This window comes from Peromyscus eremicus, chromosome 1, assembly GCF_949786415.1.
Source record: "Peromyscus eremicus chromosome 1, PerEre_H2_v1, whole genome shotgun sequence".
In the NCBI taxonomy this organism is placed as follows: domain Eukaryota; kingdom Metazoa; phylum Chordata; class Mammalia; order Rodentia; family Cricetidae; genus Peromyscus; species Peromyscus eremicus.
The window spans coordinates 187,666,332-187,687,131 of record NC_081416.1 but is presented as its reverse complement, the minus strand read 5'-3'; the positions used below and the strand labels follow the sequence as shown (position 1 = coordinate 187,687,131).

Sequence of the window (20,800 nt, the reverse complement as noted above, 5' to 3'; positions counted from 1 at the left end):
GCTGAAGATAACATACCAAATTTCAACAACATGAAATAAATATGTACACAGAGCATCAGAACCAATGTGACTGAAGGAGGTATAAAATGCCACCTTGAAAACAACCATCTGACCAGATTGAGTGGATTCTATCAGAACTCCAGAGGAAAACTATCTAGTCTTCAACTCCATCAAAGTCCCCACAAAGATATAACATTATCTAAGTAAACAGGAAGTGCTTTGCAAGCAAAGTCCAAAATTCAGGAAATGGCAGAGACAGTTGCCTGCCTGGACAGTGATCCAAAGATCCCATCTAATGTTGAGGTGTCCATCTTCAGTCAATAGGTGTAGAGTTTATAGTTGCTTCTTGTGTCCTGTAGAATATTTGGGAGTCTTCCAAGCAAAGATTTTGGCAAATTCAGTGATAATGTTCCTATGGGCCCTGTATGTCCAGGTTTTTGTTTGTTTGTTTGTTTGTTTGTTTTGTTTTTTTGAGACAGTGTTTTTCTGTGTAGCTTTGCGCCTTTCCTGGAACTGGCTTTGGAGACCAGGCTGGCCTCGAACACATAGAGATCCGCCTGCCTCTGCTAGAGGGATAGCTCAGCGGTTTAAAGACTAGGCTCACAAACAAAAATGTATGTCCAGTCTTTACAACACACTGTCAGCAGTCCAGAAAAGGGCAGCCTCTAGTCCCAATGGCAATTTTTGCCAAGAAAAAGAGAAACTCATTATAGAGTGCCATCTTTGTCTTTGAATTAAATTGTTACTGCCAGGAGCAGACGTGTCTCACTGCCAGAAAGTCAAAGTTTTTAAAATATTTTAAATGCTATATTCTGTAGGTCTTTAAAGTGTTTGAAAATTACCTATCTAATTGAATTATATCTATGTATACCTAGAAAACTTAACTAACATGACTAAAATTTGACTATCATAGAAGACGAATTATTAATACCTATTTCTTAATTATCCATTACAATTTTAAATGAGCTGCACAAACATACCTTAGATAAGAGTAGAAATACACATTAAAATATAACAAAATTAACTTTAATTTTGTATCAATAAACTATAATCTATAGCAATGTAAAATATTTTAAACAAGTTGTTGCTCTTTAAAAGTAGATTCAATAACCTACCCTTTCATCCTATCATATCTACATCCTACGTTTCTATGTCAGCTGGTTCTGAATTGAAGCTGATTCCAGGGTATCCCAAGAAACATGGTGGCACTCCAGTTAAAGTAGGGGCTTATGGAGGCCAGGTGATTAATGGAGTTCTGGCTGATGTCTCACTCACAGTAGGTCCAGTAAGTCCCTAGTCTCATCCTGTGGCTAATTCCCTAACTACTTTGGAATGTCCATTGTTCTTGGTTTTGTCCAGCCCACATTTGGGATGTCATATTGGTGAGATTATATAAACATACCTTCTGATATTGCTAGGTGTGATGGTTATTCTTGGTTATCAAGTTTACTACATCTGAAATGAACTAGAATCCAGAAACGGAGGGCATATCTGAGAGACATTATTTTTGCTTGTTTGGAAATGAATGAATCTACATTTAGTCTGCAATTTCAGACAGGAAGACAAATGCCATTCATTAATCCACATCTTGAGTCTGAAGGACCAACACCTTTGAATAGAATAGAGAAGGTAGGCCACACCTTCTGCTGGAAGACTGTATGAAGACCTGGAAAGAGGCATCGTTTTGCTCACTGCCCATTTGTTGGCTCATTTTTTTGCTAGTACATCCATTCCTTCACTGGCATTGGAGCCTACTTCTTTGGGATTCCATCATATACTGAAAAAGAGCCAAGACATCCAGCCATGTGGACTAAGCAACTGCTGGATTTTTGGACTTTCCTTTATAACCAGCCATTGGTGGATCAGCTGGACAGCAGCTTGTAAGTCATTACAAAAAATTCCCACCATATATATATATATACATATATATGTATGTGTATATATATATATATATATATATATATATATATATATATATATTCATTCCGTAAGTTCAGTTTCACTAGAGAACCATGACTAATACACTAGTAGACACAATCTCACCACAAACTCCCAGGTCCTCAGCCTCTTTTAATCATTGTATCTCCTCTTCAGGAGTGTTTTACAGATGCATCCATTGGCCCAGTCTCCATAACACTGCATTTGTATTCATTGTGGATTTTTGTAGTGATATCTGTTCAAAAAAGAAGTTTCCCTGATGAGGGGTGAAAGCTAAGATTGCCTGTGGGTACAAAGAAAAATGTTTAGTTATTTGTTAAGGATTATGATGGTTTACTAAAATGGTAATTGTTTGTTGTAGACCAATAATGTAGACAGTTTTTCTTTACCTGTCATTGTTCTCTTTTGTGAAGTGGTCTTAAGTTTAATGAGAGAGGTGTGGGTTTTGTTGACCTGGAATTCACTCTGTAGACCAGGCTGGTCTTGAAATCACAGAGATGTGTCTGTCTTTGCCTCCTGAGTGCTGAGATTAAAGCTGTTTGCTACCACCACCTGTCCTATTATCACGTCTTGACAATTATACAAGGTAACTGCACAGCCAAAATGATAGGAATGAGTGAACAATTGGATCTCTTGTTACCTGACATTAAAGACTTTCGTTACACAAATTGGAAACTCTAATTGAAATAGATGAATATAACACACCAAATTTAAACAACATGAAATAATAAGTAAATAGATATGTAATCAGAACATCAGTAGCAATGTGACTGAAGCAGGTATAAAATGCCACCTCTAAAACTACCCCTTGAACAGACTGACAGGATTCCATCAGAACTCCAGAGAAAAACTAACATCAAAGTTACTTGAAATACTTCTTTTTTTTTTTTTTCCGAGACAGAGTTTCTCTGTGTAGCTTTGCACCTTTCCTGGAGCTCACTTTGTAGACCAGGCTGGCCTTGAACTCACAGAGATCTGCCTGCCTCAGCCTCCTGAGTGCTGGGTTTAATGGCATGCATCACCACCACCCAGCTTGAAATATTTCTTAACAGTGGCACACACCTTTAATACCAGCACACCGGAGGCAGACATATCTCTATGAGTTCAAAGATAGCCTAGTGTTCATATTCCATGACAGACAAGACTATAACATAAAACCCTTCTTCAAAACAAAACAAAATAAGCAACCCATAACACACACAAACAAACAAAATCTTCTTGACTCACAAAAGAGGAGATTCCCCTTGACTCTTAGTTTTACCTGATATTAAACCAGATAATGTGCAGGGTGTGGTGGCACACTCCTTTAATCCCAGCATGCCAGAGCAGAGGTAGGTCAATCTCAGTGAGTTCCAGATCATCCTTTTCTATAAAGGGAATTCTAGTACAGCCAAGACTATTACTCAGACAAACCCAGTCTCAAAAAACCAAAACCAAAACAAAACAAAAATACCAGATAATTATACAATGAAAAGGAATGTACAGACTGTTTTGGTCATTTATGATAAATTTCAGAGAAGGGCAGGGTGGTACACACCATTCATCGCAACACACCCAAGACAGAGGTAAGCAGATCTCTGGGAATTTACTTCAACCTGAAGTTTCATGACTGCCAGTGTTACACAGAGAAACCCTGATTCAAAAACCAGGATTTTTTTTAAAAAATAATACCTGTTTTATGCTCACATACAAATGTGTACATATACACACACTCTGTGTGTGTCTGAGCATACACACATCAAACACTGCCCACTCTCACCTCCTACCTGTCTGCTTTCGTGGTCCATAATTCCAACCAATTTCTCTAGAGTGTTCATCTCTATTAATTTTGCTTGTGATCCCCTGAGATTATCCAGGGCCATCTCTGAGACTGTGGGTTTGGAGCTACGTGTCGGAGTCTGGTTGGCTCAGGAGAGGACTACAGCTAAAGGCAGAGATTCTTCTCCTACACTCTATCTATAGCCAACATTTGAAAGGTAAAGAGTGGGCTCTGTGAGCCTTTCCCTTTCCTCGTCTGTGGTCTAGTGTGAGGTCAATGCAGGTCAGTACAGCTGCTGTTGGTTACTGATTACAACAGCTGTGTGGAGTCTAGAGAATGGCATGTCTTAGCCCTTCCTTCTCACTCCCTTCTTACTCCCTTTCCTCCTTTTCTGCTTCCTCATTGTTTCTGGAACCATAGATGGAAGGTGTAACTGACATTTTTTTTGCCAGGAATCACATACCTTACTTACTTTCTACTTTTGGCACAACAAGAGTCTCTGCACCCACCAGGAATGGGTGGGGTTAGTGTGTGTGTGTCTGTGTGTGTGTCTGTGTGTGTGTCTGTGTGTGTGTCTGTGTGTTGGGGTGAGTCTGAGTCAAATCAGCTTATTATGAGTCACAGAAGACAAACTTGTTCTTCAGTTAGTAAAATGCCAAGACCACCATCTAGTGGTGAGAGCAGTACAGTGCTAGGTTTATTTAACTTCTGGATTTGTTTAATTGAGTAGTCTCCATATCAACTTCCAGAACGGCTAGATTTTTGATCATGGCATTATCGTTCACTCAGATTTCTTTTATATTGTTGGTGGGTTAGATTATTGGTAGCGTTTATGTGGTGATGTGTTTTGTACTCTAATAAAATTTGCCTGAAGATAAGAGGACAGAACAAGCTACTAGATTAGACATAGAGGTCACATAGTGGTGGCACACACCGTAGTCCTAGGCGTCGGGAGGCAGAGATCCATCTGGATCTCTGTGAGTTCAAAGCCACCCTGGACTACATTAGATTGACTCATCGTAGGAGAGAAAACAGAGCCAGGCAGTGGTGGCACACACCTTTAATCCCAGTACTGGGAAGCACACACCCTTTAATCCCAGGAAGTGATGGCTGGGCAGAGAAAGGTATATAAGGCTTGAGGAGACAGGAACTAAAGGCATTTGGGCTGAGACCTTTGCAGCTGAGGAAGCTCATTCAGCTTGAGGCCTCTTGGCTGAGTTCTTTCAGGCTGAGGAGCTGGTGAGGTAAGAGGTCATGGCTGTGGCTTGCTCTGCTTCTCTGATCTTTCAGCCTTTACCCCAATATTTTGTTTCAGGTTTTTTATTATAAGACAATGTTAAGAATCTTGCAACATATTTTTCTTCCTTCTGTGTGAAAATTGGTGATTTGCTGTCTTGTCCATGGATGATTACTTCCAAGTTCTCCTGTATTTATGTAGTCACCACATAGAATTATTATTTTCTGTATTTACATGGATAATTCTTCTGATACCCCTGTATAAATTTTACCTCTAGTTATTGTCAGCAAAGGTGCTTTAGTGAAATCAATTGTGTTATCTCAAGGCTATCTTCAAATGCACTTATGTCTCTATCAATTTTAAGATAATTTTTTTTTCTTGATGCAAAAATACGGTTGACAGCGATTTTCTCTTCAAGCTTGAATATCATTCCACTCTCTTCTGGATTTGTGATAATTGTCTGGATACCTGGTCATAGATTGTTTCTTGGGTTTTTTCCTGTGGTTTGACATTGTTTTCTAACAGGTTACTGTGGTGGTAGTTTGTGTATGCTCTTACAAATAAAGCTTGCCTGAAGATCAGAGGGCAAACAAAGCCAGCCACTAGTTAGTCAGAGTCCAGGCAGTGGTGGCACACACCTTTAATCCCAGAACTCCGGAGGCAGAGGCAGACAGATCTCTGCAAATTCAAGGTCACCCTGGGCTACACATGACTGATCCAGTTTAAAAGAGAAACAGAGCCAGGCAGTGATGGCACACTCCTCTAATCCCAGCAATTGGCATCTCATGTCTTTGTTCCCAGTGCTGCGGAGGTACACATACCTTTTTGGGATAAGATGTCATAAGGCTGGCCAGGGAAAGGAATATAAGGTCGAAGGAGACAGGAGCTCAGCACTCTTTCAGTTGGAGAATCTTACAGGTTTAAGAACTAGCAGCTGGCTGTGTTGCTTCTCTGATCTTTCAGCTTTCCCCCTGAAATCAGACTTTCGGTTTTATTAATAAGACCAACTATAATTTGTGCTACAGCTTTCAGTATTAATTTTTTCTTTTTTTTGACCCCTTATATGAAAGGTCAGAAAGTCATCTATTCCTTGTTCCTGAAAGAGAACATCAGAGAAAAGAAACAGAAAGAAATGGCTGATTCTCCAGTATGTATTTTCCATGTCAGTGGTCATGCCTACTTTTCTAGAAATGTTATATGTTCAGATATTGCAAAACCTTTAATTTTCTGCTACTGACAATATTTTAAATTTTATTATGACAATTGTTGCAAATAAACAACACACACACACATACACACACACACACACACTCACACACTAAAATTAACTGGACTCAATTACTGTATAAGTACTGTACAAATATTGCAATTTTATTCAGCTAGAATATTTGTTGGGGACATAAGCTCTGGAGTCTTATATTTTTGTTATTGAATATATTTTTATCAACTTATCCATCAGAAAAAAAGAAAAATTACTTTGGGAAAACCACAGCTTGAAAATTACTTAGTTTATATAATTTTTCACAACTGTTGAACATTATCTGCATTCAGTCCTACCTCAACCCTGTTATTTAACTTTTCTTGATCTCTTTTTTCCTGTTCTGCTAAGCCCCTGTGCATTTTGTTACTCATAGACACATATTATTGGCCAGTTTCTCCATGTGAGGAAAATGTGATTTCTTCTTTCTGTCACTGTGTGACCTAACTTAATATTACACATTCTATGTCTAACCATTTTCCTGCATTTTTCTCTTCAGCTGAATGGTATTCCATTATGTATGTGTACAGTCTTCATATAATTAGGTTAATTCTAATACTTTGACATATTGAAGGCAGTAGCAGAGAATGTGCAGTGTAAACATCTCTGTAGTGAGGTGTGGAGTTTACAAATTATGTTTCCAGGAATGACATTGTTGGGTCATACATTAGTTCTATCTTCATTTTTTTAATAATCTTGAAACTCATTACCACACTGAGTGTATAATTTTCACACAACCTCAACCACAGTGAATAAGGCTTCCTTTCTCTCCTCACCTTGCCTAACATTTGTTTTCTGGTTAGTTGATGACAGCTGTTCTCAGCCTGGGGTGAGGTGATATTTCAAAGCAGTTTTAATTTGGGATTCCATGATGGCATTTTCTTAGGGATTCTGAACTCTTTTGCAATATTTATTGGCCATTTGTGTATTTGTCTTTAAAAAATGTCTATTCAGCTCTTTTGTGCATCTATAAATGGCAGCATAATTTCCTTGGTATTTAATTTCTGTAAATCTTGGTAAATTCTAGGTATGAGCCCCTGTCAACAATGTCACTGGCACAGATTCTCTTCCATCACTTGGGTGTCTGTGTGCTGTGCTGACGGTTTCCAACGAGAAACTTTTTCTATTCATGTAGTCCCATTGTTTCACTTCCACTGTTGTTGGTGTTCTTCCTAATCAATAGGCCTTGCCTATCCCAATATCCTGATGGATCTTCTCTACGTTTTGTAGTTGTCTATGTGTTTCTGATTTGAAATAAGATTTTTTGATCCACTTTGAATGGACTTTGTATAAATGAAACCTAAGTATCCAATTCCATTCTACTGCTGTGTTCAGTTTTACCAACACCATTTGTTAAATGTCTACATTTTTGTGCTGCATCTTTTTGCCTCCTTTGTCAAATAAGTACCTTAGCTTTTTAAATTTTCTTTCTTTCTGGGTCCTCTATCATAATCTCTTATCATTCTCTTTTTAAATGACTGTAACATGCTGTATTTATGACTACAGGTATACAATGTAATTTTATAAATGCACACTTACATCATTTTTATCCATTCTGCCCTTCCCAGATTATTTTTCCCCAAGAATAAGAATGTCACATGAAATTATGACTAATAATTTTGAAAAAAATTCCATTTTAACACATGAAGAAAAATACATTGCTAGTTGTGTAATTGTTGTAGGATAAGAGCTATATCTGTATATATTAGTGAGTGAGGACTCCTGTGTTATGCAGGCTTCATTTGTGTGAACTGTACCACTTCCTTGAATCATGGTTATAAAGAAGCACATGAGAGATTTCATATCTTAGCACTATGTGCACTTAAGAGACAAAGCTTGGTTTTTAATGCTAAGTAATACTTGGTTCCTAATACTAAAAATTTAAGGAAACTAGACAGTGCAGAACAGGCTTGTACAAGTGGCTTGATCCTACCATGAAAGTCATGTTCTTGAGTGTAGATTCAGATTGTAGTTGACTTTGTTAAGACTGCAATTGCTGTGAAGACACACTAAGACCATGGCACCTCTTATAAAGGAAAGCATTTAATTGAGGTGGCAGCTTACAGTTTCAGATTTCAGTCAATTATCATCATGGCAGCATAGAGGCAGACAAGATGGAGTACTAGCTGAGCGTCCTACATCTCCAGGCAACAGGAGGTCAACTGAGTGTCACATTGAGTGAAGCTTAAACAAAGGAGATCTCCAATCTTACCCCCACAGTGACACACTTCCTCCAACAAGGACATACCTACTCCAAAAAGCCTCACTTCCTAATAGGGCCATTCCCAATGGTGCCTAATTACATTCAAACTACCACAGTGGTCTACTTTTATTTCTCTTCGGTGTTCAATATCATGGTAATGATGATGTCTGCACATGTTTGTTGACACCTGCTATCTGTTTGTCTCAGGAGAATTGCTACTCACATCACTCACTTGGTTAGAATGCTCAGTTGGAACATCCTAAGCTAGAGAGATTAGTGTTTTGGTTTTTTACTGTGTTTTGTATTTTGACACAAGGTGTCTCTGTATAGCCCTGTCTCTTCTAGAAGTGGCACTGTAGTCCATACTGGCCTCAAACTCAGAGGTACACATATCTCCTTCTCCAAGTGCTGAGATTAAAGGCATGTACCACCACACCTGGCTTGAGATCAGCATTTTTATTCCTTTTTTATTGCCTAAACAAGATCCCACTGTGTAGCCATTACTCCCTGGAACTCATTAGGTAGTATTACATCTAATACATCAGAAATAATGTCTTGAGGACACTGACTGATTGATGTACACAATCCATCACATTTGATGCTGAAAGAACATTCCTCAGGATTGCTTTCCCCCAGTTAGCTCCTGTGAGAGTCATGACTCTACTCCCCAACCCTGAACCTACAAAGTTTTAAAGCAGAGATTTGGGGAATGAGCTCTGACTGCCAGGTTTGCATGTGTTCTTGACTCATGACTCGGACAGAATATATCACCACTATGCAGTTTGACAGTTTGTAATGAAGGAAGAATCATAAACACTGCTAACCTAAAATCTGTTAGACAGTACAGGATAACTACTAAAAAGGAACACATTAAAAACTACAAATTTCAGGCACAAAAATTCTCATATTTTCTCCTGAACTGATCTGAGCATTATTACATTTGAAAAGCACTGAAAAGTGAAGGTATTTCTCACGCAGTGTAAACAACTATCCTGTAACAAGACTTTCCTCAATTTTTGTAGCCTTCAAAACTTCTGAAATTGTTGATTTGCCTATGTTAGAATATTCATAATGTATTATGGAAATTTTAGATTATATCAAATGAGGTTGATGCAGATTTTTCTACCTGCTTGGTAGTGGATCAAAATGCTTATAAAATAATCCCATATATTACCTGTTTTTGCATGTCAATGTTAAAAATGACAGTATGCAATGTTATTACACTTGTTGTTATTGTGGAAAAATGAAAATTCTTTGCTTATCTAATCAACCATAAATTCTACCTTCCATATCTACCACTTTGCACATTAATGGAATGGCATTGGACCTAGAATATAAACATACAAACTGACCACGTTAGTATATAACCATGAAAGGCCAGGGAATTCATAGAATTGATTGAGTGGCAGTTTCTTTTTCTCTTTTTTTATTTCCTAAAATTTATTTTATTTTACTTTTTATTAAGAGATTTTCTATTCGATTTACATATCAATCACAGATTTTCCTTTCCTCCTTCCTTTCACTCCACAGCCTTCCTTCTCCAACCCACCCCCTATTCCCTTTTCCTCCAAGGCAAGGTCCTCCCTGGGCAGTCAGCAGAGCCTGATACATTCAGTTGAGGCAGGTCCAATCCCCTCCTCCCTGCACCAAGGCTGAGCAAAGTGTCTCAGCATAGGCTCTAGGTTCCAAAAAGCCAGCTCATGCACTGAGGACAGGTTCCCGAGTAACTGCCTGGGAGCCCCCTAAGCAGTTTAAGCTAAACAATTGTCTCACTTATCCAGAACCTAGTCCAGTTCTACGGGGGTTCCTCAGCTATTGGATCACAGTTCATGTGTTTCCACTAGTTTGACTGGTTGCCTCTGTATTTTTTCCAGTCATGGTCTCAATGTCTCTTGCTCTTATGATCCCTCCTCTCTCTCATTGACTGGGCTCATGGATCTCTGCCTGGGGCTTGGCCATGGATTTCTGCATCTGCTTCCATCAGAAACTAGATGAGAGTTCTATCATGGCAGTTAGGGTGTTCAGCCATCCAATCACCAGAGTAGGTCAGCTAAGGCACCCTCTCGACCATTGCCAGTAGACTATAGTGAAGTCATCTTTGTGGATTCCTGGGGAACTCTCCAGCACTCTGATTCTTTCTATTCCCATGGTGTCTTCCTTCATCGTGGTATCTCTTTCCTTGTTCTCCCATTCTGTTCCTGATCCAACTAGGACCTCCCACTCCCCTAAGCTCTCTTTCCCCTGACCCTTGCCCTCCATTACACTCCCTCACCCCCAGTTTGCTCATGTAGATATCATCCATTTCTCCATTGCTGGGTGATCCCAGTGTCTTTCCTAGGGTCCTCTTTACTAGCTAGCCTCCCTGGAGCTATGAGATTCAGTCTGGTTAGCCTTTGCTTTACATCTAGTATCTACTTATGAGTGAGTACATACCATGTTTGTCATTCTGAGCCTGGGATACCTCACTAAGGATGACTTTTTTCTTGTTCCATTCATTTGCCTGCAAACCTCATGATGTTATTGTTTTTCTTTGCTGAGTAGTACTCCATTGTTTATTGTACCATATTTTCTTTATCCATTCTTCAGTTGAAGGGCATGTAGGTTGTTTCCAGGTTCTGGCTATTACAAATAATGCTGCTATGAACATAGTTGAGCATGTGTCCTAGTGGTATGATTGAGCATTCTTTGGGTATATACCCAGGAATGGTATAGCTGGGTCTTGAGGAAGAATGATTCCCAATTTTCTGAGGAACCACCATACTGATTTCCAAAGTGTCTGTACAAGTTTGCATTCCCAACAACAGTGTGGGAGTATTCCCCTTGCTCTACATCCTCTCCAACATAAGCTGTCTTCAGTGTTTTTAATCTTAGCCATTCTGAACAGGCATAAGATGGTATCTCAGATTTGTTTTGATTTGCATTTCCCTGATGACTAAGGGTGTTGAGCAATTCTTTAAATATCGTTTATCCATTTGAGCTTCTTCTGTTGAGAATTCTGTTTAGCTCTATAGCCCATTTTTTTAATTGGACCGTTAGGTATTTTGATGTGTAGTTTCTTGAGTTCTTTATATATTCTGGATATCAGGCCTCTGTCAGATGTGGGGTTGGTGAAGACCTTTTCCCATTCTGTAGGCTCTTGTTTTGTCTTATGGACTGTGTCATTTGCTTCTCAGTTTCAGGTGGTCCCATTCATTAATTGTCGCTCTCAGTGTCTGTGCATTTAGGAAGTGATATCCAGTGCCAATGCCATCAAGACTACTTCCTACTTTCTCTTCTATCAAGGTCAGAATAATTGGATTTATGTTGGGATCTTGGATCCACTTGGACTTAAACTTGGTGCATGGTGATTGATATGGATTTATTTGCAATCTTCTACTTTTTGACATCCAGTTATGCCAGCACCATTTGTTGAAGATGCTTTCTTTTTTCCATTGTACAGTTTTAGCCTCTTTGTCAAAAATTAGGTGTTCATGTATATGTGGTTTAATATTGAGTGGCAGGTTCTTACTATGATCTACAGGTACAGCAATTAAAGCACATTTCCTCATCATGAATTTTCATTCTGAGACATGTACACTGTGATCCTGTGGGACATAAACACAGCATCCATAATAGATAGACATCCATGTCCAGACCTTAAATGTGTGTTGTTTTGTATATATTGTATGTGAGCCTATTGTGTCATCCTGTTTCCACAGAGTTAGAAAATCCATCATATGATGTGTCTATATTGAAATCATCTGATTGTGTAATTGTCTTCATCGTCTACATCCCTCCTTTTTTTCAAGTCTACTTATATCCAGGAAAACACTCTGTCTGCAAGCATGTGGTCTAACACTTTTTTTGTTTCAGGATCCACTGACATTCCAGGATGTGACTGTGGACTTCTCCCAAGAGGAGTGGGAATGCCTGGACACTGCTCAGAGGGCTTTGTACATTGATGTGATGTTGGAGAATTACAGGAACCTGATTTCTGTGGGTGAGGACATTTTGCTTCTAAGTAATCCTTTTTATACACTGGCTTTATAGGTTGTAAACTCTCCTTTAAGCTTTCTTAGAAAGAACAGAAGACTAGGAAAATTTTGGTAGTAGAGAACAACTTTTCTACTGTATTTAATATTTCTTTCTATTTTGCATGTTAGAAGAGTCATGCGCCTATAATTTGATTCCACAATGCATTCAGAAATTTAGTATCATATAATATTTATACCCATTTTTTAAGCTCCAATTACATCACTCTACCTCACATAGTTTTAATTGTGGGAAAAGCTCAAGATGTGCAAATTGAGAAGTACTTTAGCATATTTATATGCTAAAGATTCTGATGGGAAAGAGCCATTGGAAATCATTCCCAGATTCCTCTACTTTGTGTTTTCTTCATGTACTAAGCACAGTACTATGTTAGAATTCTGTATTCTTTCTGAAAATTCTAGCATGGGTCATGGGCTACATCACAGAACATGTGGTTAATGAAAGATAGACCTGGACACCTGTCCAGAGCAAATGAGAATGCCCAGGAACGTGGAGAACAGAGAGTATCCACAACTATGGTGGGTTAGAGTATTAGCAGGACAACCTTGAAGGCTTCAAGTGACAGAGAAAGCAAGAGGTGAAAATGGTTTTGTGATACTCAATTCCACTTGAAAGGATTGCTGATCATTAACTTACTGTAGTTTTATGGCCCCAGGATGCAACCTGCCTGTAGGAACTATTAGATGTAACTGAGGTTTTCCTTGTCCCACAGTCCCACAGTCATAAGCTGTCACAAAGCTAATTACTGATTCCAAGGTTTCCTGATCCATCTTGTGCCATTAGACATTTTTGATAAAGACCAGTCATTTATTAGTAATCATAGACCCTTGAAGGCTGTTTGGCTGTTTTGTGAGAATACATTGAAATACAGTGAAAGAAAAGTGTCTAAGTGGTTGCTGGTTGACTTATCATAAGAGAAATCTGATGTCGACCATCATTTATCAAAAGTTTAATAGAAGCCCTGCTAATCTGAGATGTACTCATTTTCAGGGAACTATTGCAAATATGATCCTGTCCATCAACATGTGAAGACTGAAAAGGAGTCTTCCCATTGCTCAAATCTTAGAATACATCAGAGAATTCACACTGGGGAGAAACCTTACAAATGTATGGAATGTGACAAGTCCTTTACCCAAAACTCACAACTTAAAACACATCAAAGGGTTCATACTAGAGAGAGATCTTACAGATGTAAGGATTGTGGCATATCTTTCTCTACACATTCAACTCTGGTAAGGCATCAGAAACTACATACTGGAGAGAAACTTTACAAATGTAGGGAATGTAACAAATCTTTCACTAGGTGCTCATATCTTAAAAAACACCAGAAAATTCATACTGGAGAGAAACCTTACAAATGTGGAGAATGTGACATGTCCTTTACTCAGGCTTCACATTTGAAAAGACATCAAAGAATTCATACTGGAGAGAAACCTTACAAATGTGGAGAATGTGACATGTCCTTTACTCAGGGTTCACATTTGAAAAGACATCAAAGAATTCATACTGGAGAAAAACCTTACAAATGTGGAGAATGTGACGTGTCCTTTACTCAGGGTTCACAATTGAAAAGACATCAGAGAATACATACAGGAGAGAGACCTTATAGTTGTAAGAAATGTGATAAATACTTTACAAGTTCTGAAAATCTTAGAAGTCATCAGAGGGTCCACACTGGGGAGAGACCTTACAAATGCATGGAATGTGATATGTCCTTTATCCAGTACTCACATCTTAAAAGACACCAGAGGGTTCATACCAGAGAAAGGCCTTACAGATGTAAGGAATGTGACAAATCCTTTTCCTGTTGCTCAAATCTTAGAAGACATCAGAGAATTCACACTGGGGAGAAACCTTACAAATGTATGGAATGCAAAAAGTCCTTTAACCAAAACTCACAACTTAAAACACATCAAAGTGTTCATACTAGAGAGAGATCTTACAGATGTAAGGAATACGGCATATCTTTCTCTACATGTTCAACTCTTGAAAGGCATCAGAAACTACATTCTGGAGAGAAACTTTACAAATGTAGGGAATGTAACAAATATTTTACTAGGCGCTCAAATCTTAAACAACATCAAATAATTCATACCGGAGAGAAACCTTACAAATGTGGAGAATGTGACATGTCCTTTACTCAGGGTTCACATTTGAAGAGACATCAGAGAATACATACAGGAGAGAGACCTTACAGTTGTGAGAAATGTGATAAATACTTTAGAAGTTCTGAAAATCTTAGAAGACATCAGAGGGTCCACACTGGGATGAGACATGTAATGTGACATATCCTTTATCCAGTACTCACATCTTAAAAAACACCAGAGGGTTCATACTGGAGAGAAACCTTACAGATGTAAGAAATGTGGCAAATGTTTATCTGCTCATTCAAATCTTAGAGGACGTCATAAGCTACATACTAGAGAGAAACTTTTACAAATGTAGGAAATGTGACAAATCTTTTACTACATGCTCATTTTTTAGACAACATCAAAAACTTCATACTGGAGTGAAACCATAAAAATGCATTGAATGTGACAAACTCTTTACCTACATGTCAAATCTTAGAACACATCAGAGAGCACACACTGGAGAGAGATTTTACATGTGTAAGGAATGTGACAAGTCTTTCACTAGCGGCTAATATCTTAGAGCACATGAGGAAATTCATACTGGAGAGAAACTTCACTAATGCAAAGACTATGGCATATCCTATATCCACTTTTCAGTACTAGAAGACATCGAACAGTTCATACAGGACTGAAAAATACCATTGTGAACCATGTGACATGTATTTATATGGTGTTCTCTACTTAAAAGGCACAAGTATACATAATAGAAACAAAAAGATAAGAAACTTATGAAAGAGCTTATTGAAGTTTTAAATATTATAAAATATCAGAGTTTATACTGAAATAAAAGTCTACAACAGTAACTGCGTGAATTGTTCTTTATGTGTATGGAAACTTTTGCCTACAAAATTTTCTGTGCACTCCATGTTTGTCTGATGCCTGTGTAGGCCTGTAGAGGGCATCAGATTCCCTGAAGCTGTGGATGAAAACAGTTGTGAGCTATTGTGTGTGTTGAAAATTGATTCCTGGTCCTCTGGATGAGCAAACAGTGCTCTTACCCACTAAACCATATCTCCACTGCCAAGGAATTGCTGTAATAAAAACATTTATCTTGCCCTACATCTAAAAATTGAAAATAATGCCCAGCTTTCAATCCTAGCACTCAGGAAGCAGCAGCAAGAAGATTTCTGTGAGTCTAAGGTCATGAGGTCATCCTGGTCAAAATAGTTCCAGGACTGCCAGGAATACAAAGACCCTGTCTTAGTAATAATAATAATAATAATAATAATAATAATAATAATAATAATAATAAATATGTTATGTAGAACATGAGAAATATGACAATGGCTGTACATCACAAAAGTCATACTTCTGAGAAACGACATAAATGTATTCCACATTATACAGTATATAATCCATATTTCTTGTTGTTCATTAAAAATGACATTCACTGATCCTGCCCCAGACTTCCATTCTGGACCACGGGTGAGTGCCCTGGCTCGGGCCAGACCCCATCCCTGGGCACCAGCACTCCGGGGAAGTCTTGCCCAACTTGGCCCCATGTTCTGGCCACCAAGCAGGTTCCATTCTAGCCACACCGGGAAGAATCCTCTTCTCCAAGACCCCAGGCAGACCCTGCAATCTCCACGCCCTGCCCCCACGCCCATCTGCCCGAGCCCCCAGCCACTTCCTGAGACTTAGAGACTGGCCCCCAGCTCCCATCTTGCCCTGGACTTCCCTTCTGGGAGAGAGAGAGAGAGAGAGAGAGAGAGAGAGAGAGAGAGAGAGAGAGAGACTAGAGTTCCCATCCTGCCCCAGACTTCCCTTCTGGACAAGATTGCCCATACTGCCCTGGACTTCCCTTCTGGACAAGAGCGCCCATCCTGCCCCAGACTTCCTGTCTGGACAAGAGCTCCCATCCTGCCCGGGACTTCCCATTTGGACAAGAGAGCTCCCATCTGGACAAGAGAGAGAGACTTCCTGAATCTGTCAGCTCTGTCTGAACCAAGTGTGCGGATAAGACCAAGAACAAACCACAAGGAGATGGGCAGATGTCAAGGCAGAAATACATACAACAAAATGAAGAGCAATACAGTACCACCAGAACCTAGCTCTCCTCCAAATCTAGACCTGAACATCTAAAATTGGAAGAAGCAGAAGAAAACAGCCTTATGAATGACATCATGAAGAAGGTAGAGGCTTGTGTAGAGGAAAAGACAAAAAATGGGAAGAACACTGTAAACAACTAGAGGAAAGGGCAAACAGATTAGAAGAAATCAATAAAGTCCTGGATGAAAACAATAAAGTACTGAAAGAAAATCAAGAAAAAGCAATGAAACAAATGAAGGAAACAGTCCAAGACCTGAAAAGGGAAATAGAAAAAATGAAGAAGACACAAACAGAGGGAATGCTGGAAATAGAAAATTTGATTAAATGATCGGGAACTTCAGATGCAAGTATAACCAACAGAATGCAAGAGATGAAAGAGAGGATCTCTGGTGTGGAAGATACAGTAGAAGAAATAGATTCATCAGTCAAAGAAAACACTAAAGCCAACAAAGTCATGAACCAAAATGTCCAAGAAATTTGGGACATCATGAAAAGACCAAACCTACGAATAATAGGGGTAGAAGAAGGAGAAGCATACCAACTCAAGGGCACAGCAAATGTATTCAACAAGATCATAGAAGAAAACTTTCCCAACTTAAAGAAGGAAATGCCTATGAAGATAAAAGAAGCCTATAGAACACCAAACAGACTAGACCCCACAAAAAAGTCCCCTTGCCACGTAATAATTAAACAATTAAACATACAGAATAAAGAAAGAATATTAAGAGCAGCAAAGGAAAAAGGCCAAGTGACTTAGAAAGGCAAATCCATCAGAATAACACCCGATTTCTCAATGGAGACTTCGAAAGCCAGAAGGACCTGGACAGATGTAATGTAGACACTAAGAGACCATGGATGCCAGCCTAGACTAATATACCCAGCAAAACTTTCAATCATCATAGATGGAGAGAACAAGACATTCCAAGACAAAGCCAGACTTAAACAATACTTATCCACAAACTCAGCCATACAGAAAGCACTAGAAGGAAAATTCCAACCTAAGGAAGTCAGATACACCCTCGAAAACACAGGCAATAGATAAAGCCACAGCAGTAAACCCCAATGAAGAGAAGTACAAACACATTAACACCAAAAAATAACAGGAATGAACAATCACTGGTCATTAATATCCCTCAATATCAATGGACTTAATTCACCTATAAAAAGACATAGGCTTACAGAATGGATACGAAAGCAGGACCCATCTTTCTGCTGCATACAAGAAACACACCTCAAATTCAAAGATAGACACTACCTGAAAATAAAAGGCTGGGAAAAGACTTTCCAATCAAACGGTCTTAAGAAACAAGTGGGTGTAGCCATCCTGATATCCAGAAAAATAGACTTCAAACTAAAATCAATCAAAAGAGATCAAGAAGGGCATTACATACTCATCACAGGAAAGATCCACCACGATGTTTCAATTCTGAACATTTATGCCTCAAATACAAGGGCACCCACATATGTAAAAGAAACATTACTAAAGCTTAAATCACTTATAAAACCCCACACATTAATAGTGGGAGACTTCCACACCCCACTTTCACCAGAGGACAGATCTCCCAAATTGAAACTTAACAGAGAAACAAAGGACTTAACTGATGTCATGACTCAAATGGACTTAATCGATATCTACAGAACATTCCATCCTAACAAAAAAGAATATACCTTCTTCTCAGCACCCCATGGAACCTTCTCTAAAATCGACCACATACTTGGCCACAAAACAAATCTCAACAGATACAAAACAATTGGAATAACCTCCTGTGTTCTATCAGACCACCATGGTCTAAAGTTAGACTTCAACAACAACAAAAACTACAGAAAACCTACAATCTCATGGAAACTGAATAATGGGTTAAGGAAGAAATAAAGAAATTAAAGACTTCCTAGAGATCAATGAAAATGAAGACACCACATATCCAAACCTACGGGACACTATGAAAGCAGTGCTAAGAGGGAAATTCATAGCACTAAATGCCCACATAAATAAGTTGGAGAAATCTCACACTAGTGACTTAACAGCACACCTGAAAGCTCTAGAACAAGAAGAAGCAAAGTCTCCCAGGAAAAATAGATGCCAGGAAATTATCAAAGTGAGAGCTGAAATCAATAAAATAGAAACAAAGAGAACAATACAAAAAATTAATGAAACAAAGAGTTGGTTCTTTGAGAAAATCAACAAGATAGACAAGCCCTTATCCAAACTAACCAAAAGACAGAGAGAGAGCATCCAAATCAACAAAATCAGAAATGAAAAGGGGGACATAACAACAGACATTGAGGAAATCCAGAGAATCATCAGGTCATACTTCAAAAACCTCTATTCCACAAAACTGGAAAACCTAAAAGAAATGGATAATTTTCTGGATAGGTACCACATACCTAAGTTAAATCAAGACCAGATGAACTATTTAAATAGTCCAATAACCCCTAACGAAATAGAAACAGTCATTAAAAGTCTCCCAACCACAAATAGCCCAGGACCAGATGGTTTCAGTGCAGAATTCTACTAGATCTTCAAAGAAGAGTTAATACCAATACTCTCTAAATTGTTCCACACAATAGAAACAGAAGGAACATTACCAAACTCCTTCTATGAGGCTACAATTACCCTGATTCCTAAACCAAACAAGGATACAACAAAGAAAGAGAACTACAGACCGATCTCCCTCATGAACATCGACGCAAATATATTCAATAAAATACTGTCAAACAGACACCAAGAACACATCAAAACAATTATCCACCATGATCAAGTAGGCTTCATTCCAGGGATGCAAGGGTGGTTCCACTACTAAAGTCCGTCAATGTAATACACCACATAAACAAAATTAAAGAAAAAAACACACATGATCATCTCACTAGATGCAGAAAAGGCATTTGACAAAATCCAACACCCCTTCATGATAAAGGTCTTGGAGCGATCAGGAATACAGGGAACATTCCTAAACATAACAAAGGCAATTTACAGCAAGCCAACAGCCAACATCAAATTAAATGGAGAGAAACTCAAAGCAATTCCACTAAAATCAGGAACGAGGCAAGGCTGTCTGCTCTCCCCATACTTATTCAATATACTACTTGAAGTTCTAGCCAGAGCAATAAGACAACAAAGGAGATTAAGGGGATACAAATTGGAAAGGAAGAAGTCAATCTTTCCCTATTTGCAGATGACATGATAGTATACTTGAGCGACCCCAAACATTCCACCAAGGAACTGATACAGCTTATAAACACCTTCAGCAACATAGCAGGATACAAGATCAACTCAAAAACATCAGTAGCCCTCCTATATACAACGGACAAAGAAGCTGAGAAGGAAATGAGAGATACATCACCCTTTACAATAGCCACAAATGACATAAAATACCTTGGGGTAACACTAACCAAGCAAGTGAAGGACCTATGTGACAAGAACTTTAAGTCCCTGAAAAAAGAGATTGAAGAAGATGTCAGAAAATGGAAAGATCTCCCATGCTCATGGATAGGCAGGATTAACATAGTAAAAATGGCAATCTTACCAAAAGCAATCTACAAATTCAATGCAATCCCCATCAAAATACCAACACAATTCTTCACAGACCTGGAAAGAATAATACTCAACTTCATATGGAAAAACAAAAAACCCGGTATAGCCAAAAGAATCCTGTACAATAACACAACCTCTGGAGGCATCACGATCCCTGACTTCAAGCTCTACTATAGAGCTACAGTAATAAAAACAGCTTGGTACTAGCATAAAAACCGACATGTGGACCAATGGAATCGAATTGAAGACCCTGACATTAATCCGCACACCTATGAACATATAATTTTTGACAAAGAAGCCAAAAGTGCACAATGGAAAAAAGAAAGCATCTTCAACAAATGGTGCTGGCAAAACTGGATATCAACATGTAGAAGGCTGCAAATAGATCCACATCTATCACCGTGCACAAAACTTAAGTCCAAGTGAATCAAGGACCTCAACATAAATCCAGCTACTCTGAACCTGCTAGAAGAGAAAGTAGGAAGTAGTCTTGAACGCATTGGCATAGGAGATCACTTTCTAAATATAACACCAGTAGCACAGACACTGAGAGAAACAATCAATCAATGGGACCTCTCGAAACTGAGAAGCTTTTGTAGAGCAAAGGATAAGGTCAACAAGGCAAAGCAACAGCCTACAGAATGGGAAAAGATCTTCACC

General features: G+C 38.7%; 1 protein-coding gene across 1 annotated transcript; it reads left to right on the top strand.

The window, feature by feature from the left end:
- Positions 1-1,150: 1,150 nt before the first annotated feature.
- Positions 1,151-14,712, top strand: LOC131903512 (zinc finger protein 420-like). The gene is made up of 5 exons (XM_059254113.1): positions 1,151-1,285; positions 12,248-12,374; positions 13,418-13,590; positions 13,672-14,346; positions 14,428-14,712. Exons 1-5 carry the CDS (start codon positions 1,151-1,153, stop codon positions 14,710-14,712), a joined length of 1,395 nt encoding a protein of 464 aa, XP_059110096.1.
- The last annotated feature ends 6,088 nt before the right edge of the window (positions 14,713-20,800 follow it).

Excerpts from the sequence above, each read along its gene's own strand:
- LOC131903512 (XM_059254113.1), top strand. The coding sequence starts at position 1,151 with ATGTCAGCTGGTTCTGAATTGAAGCTGATTCCAGGGTATCCCAAGAAA. Across the intron at positions 1,286-12,247 it reads TCTCACTCACAGTAGGTCCA|GATCCACTGACATTCCAGGA; the intron begins GTAAGTCCCTAG and ends TTTTTGTTTCAG. Across the intron at positions 13,591-13,671 it reads AACTTAAAACACATCAAAGG|AAACTACATACTGGAGAGAA; the intron begins GTTCATACTAGA and ends GTAAGGCATCAG.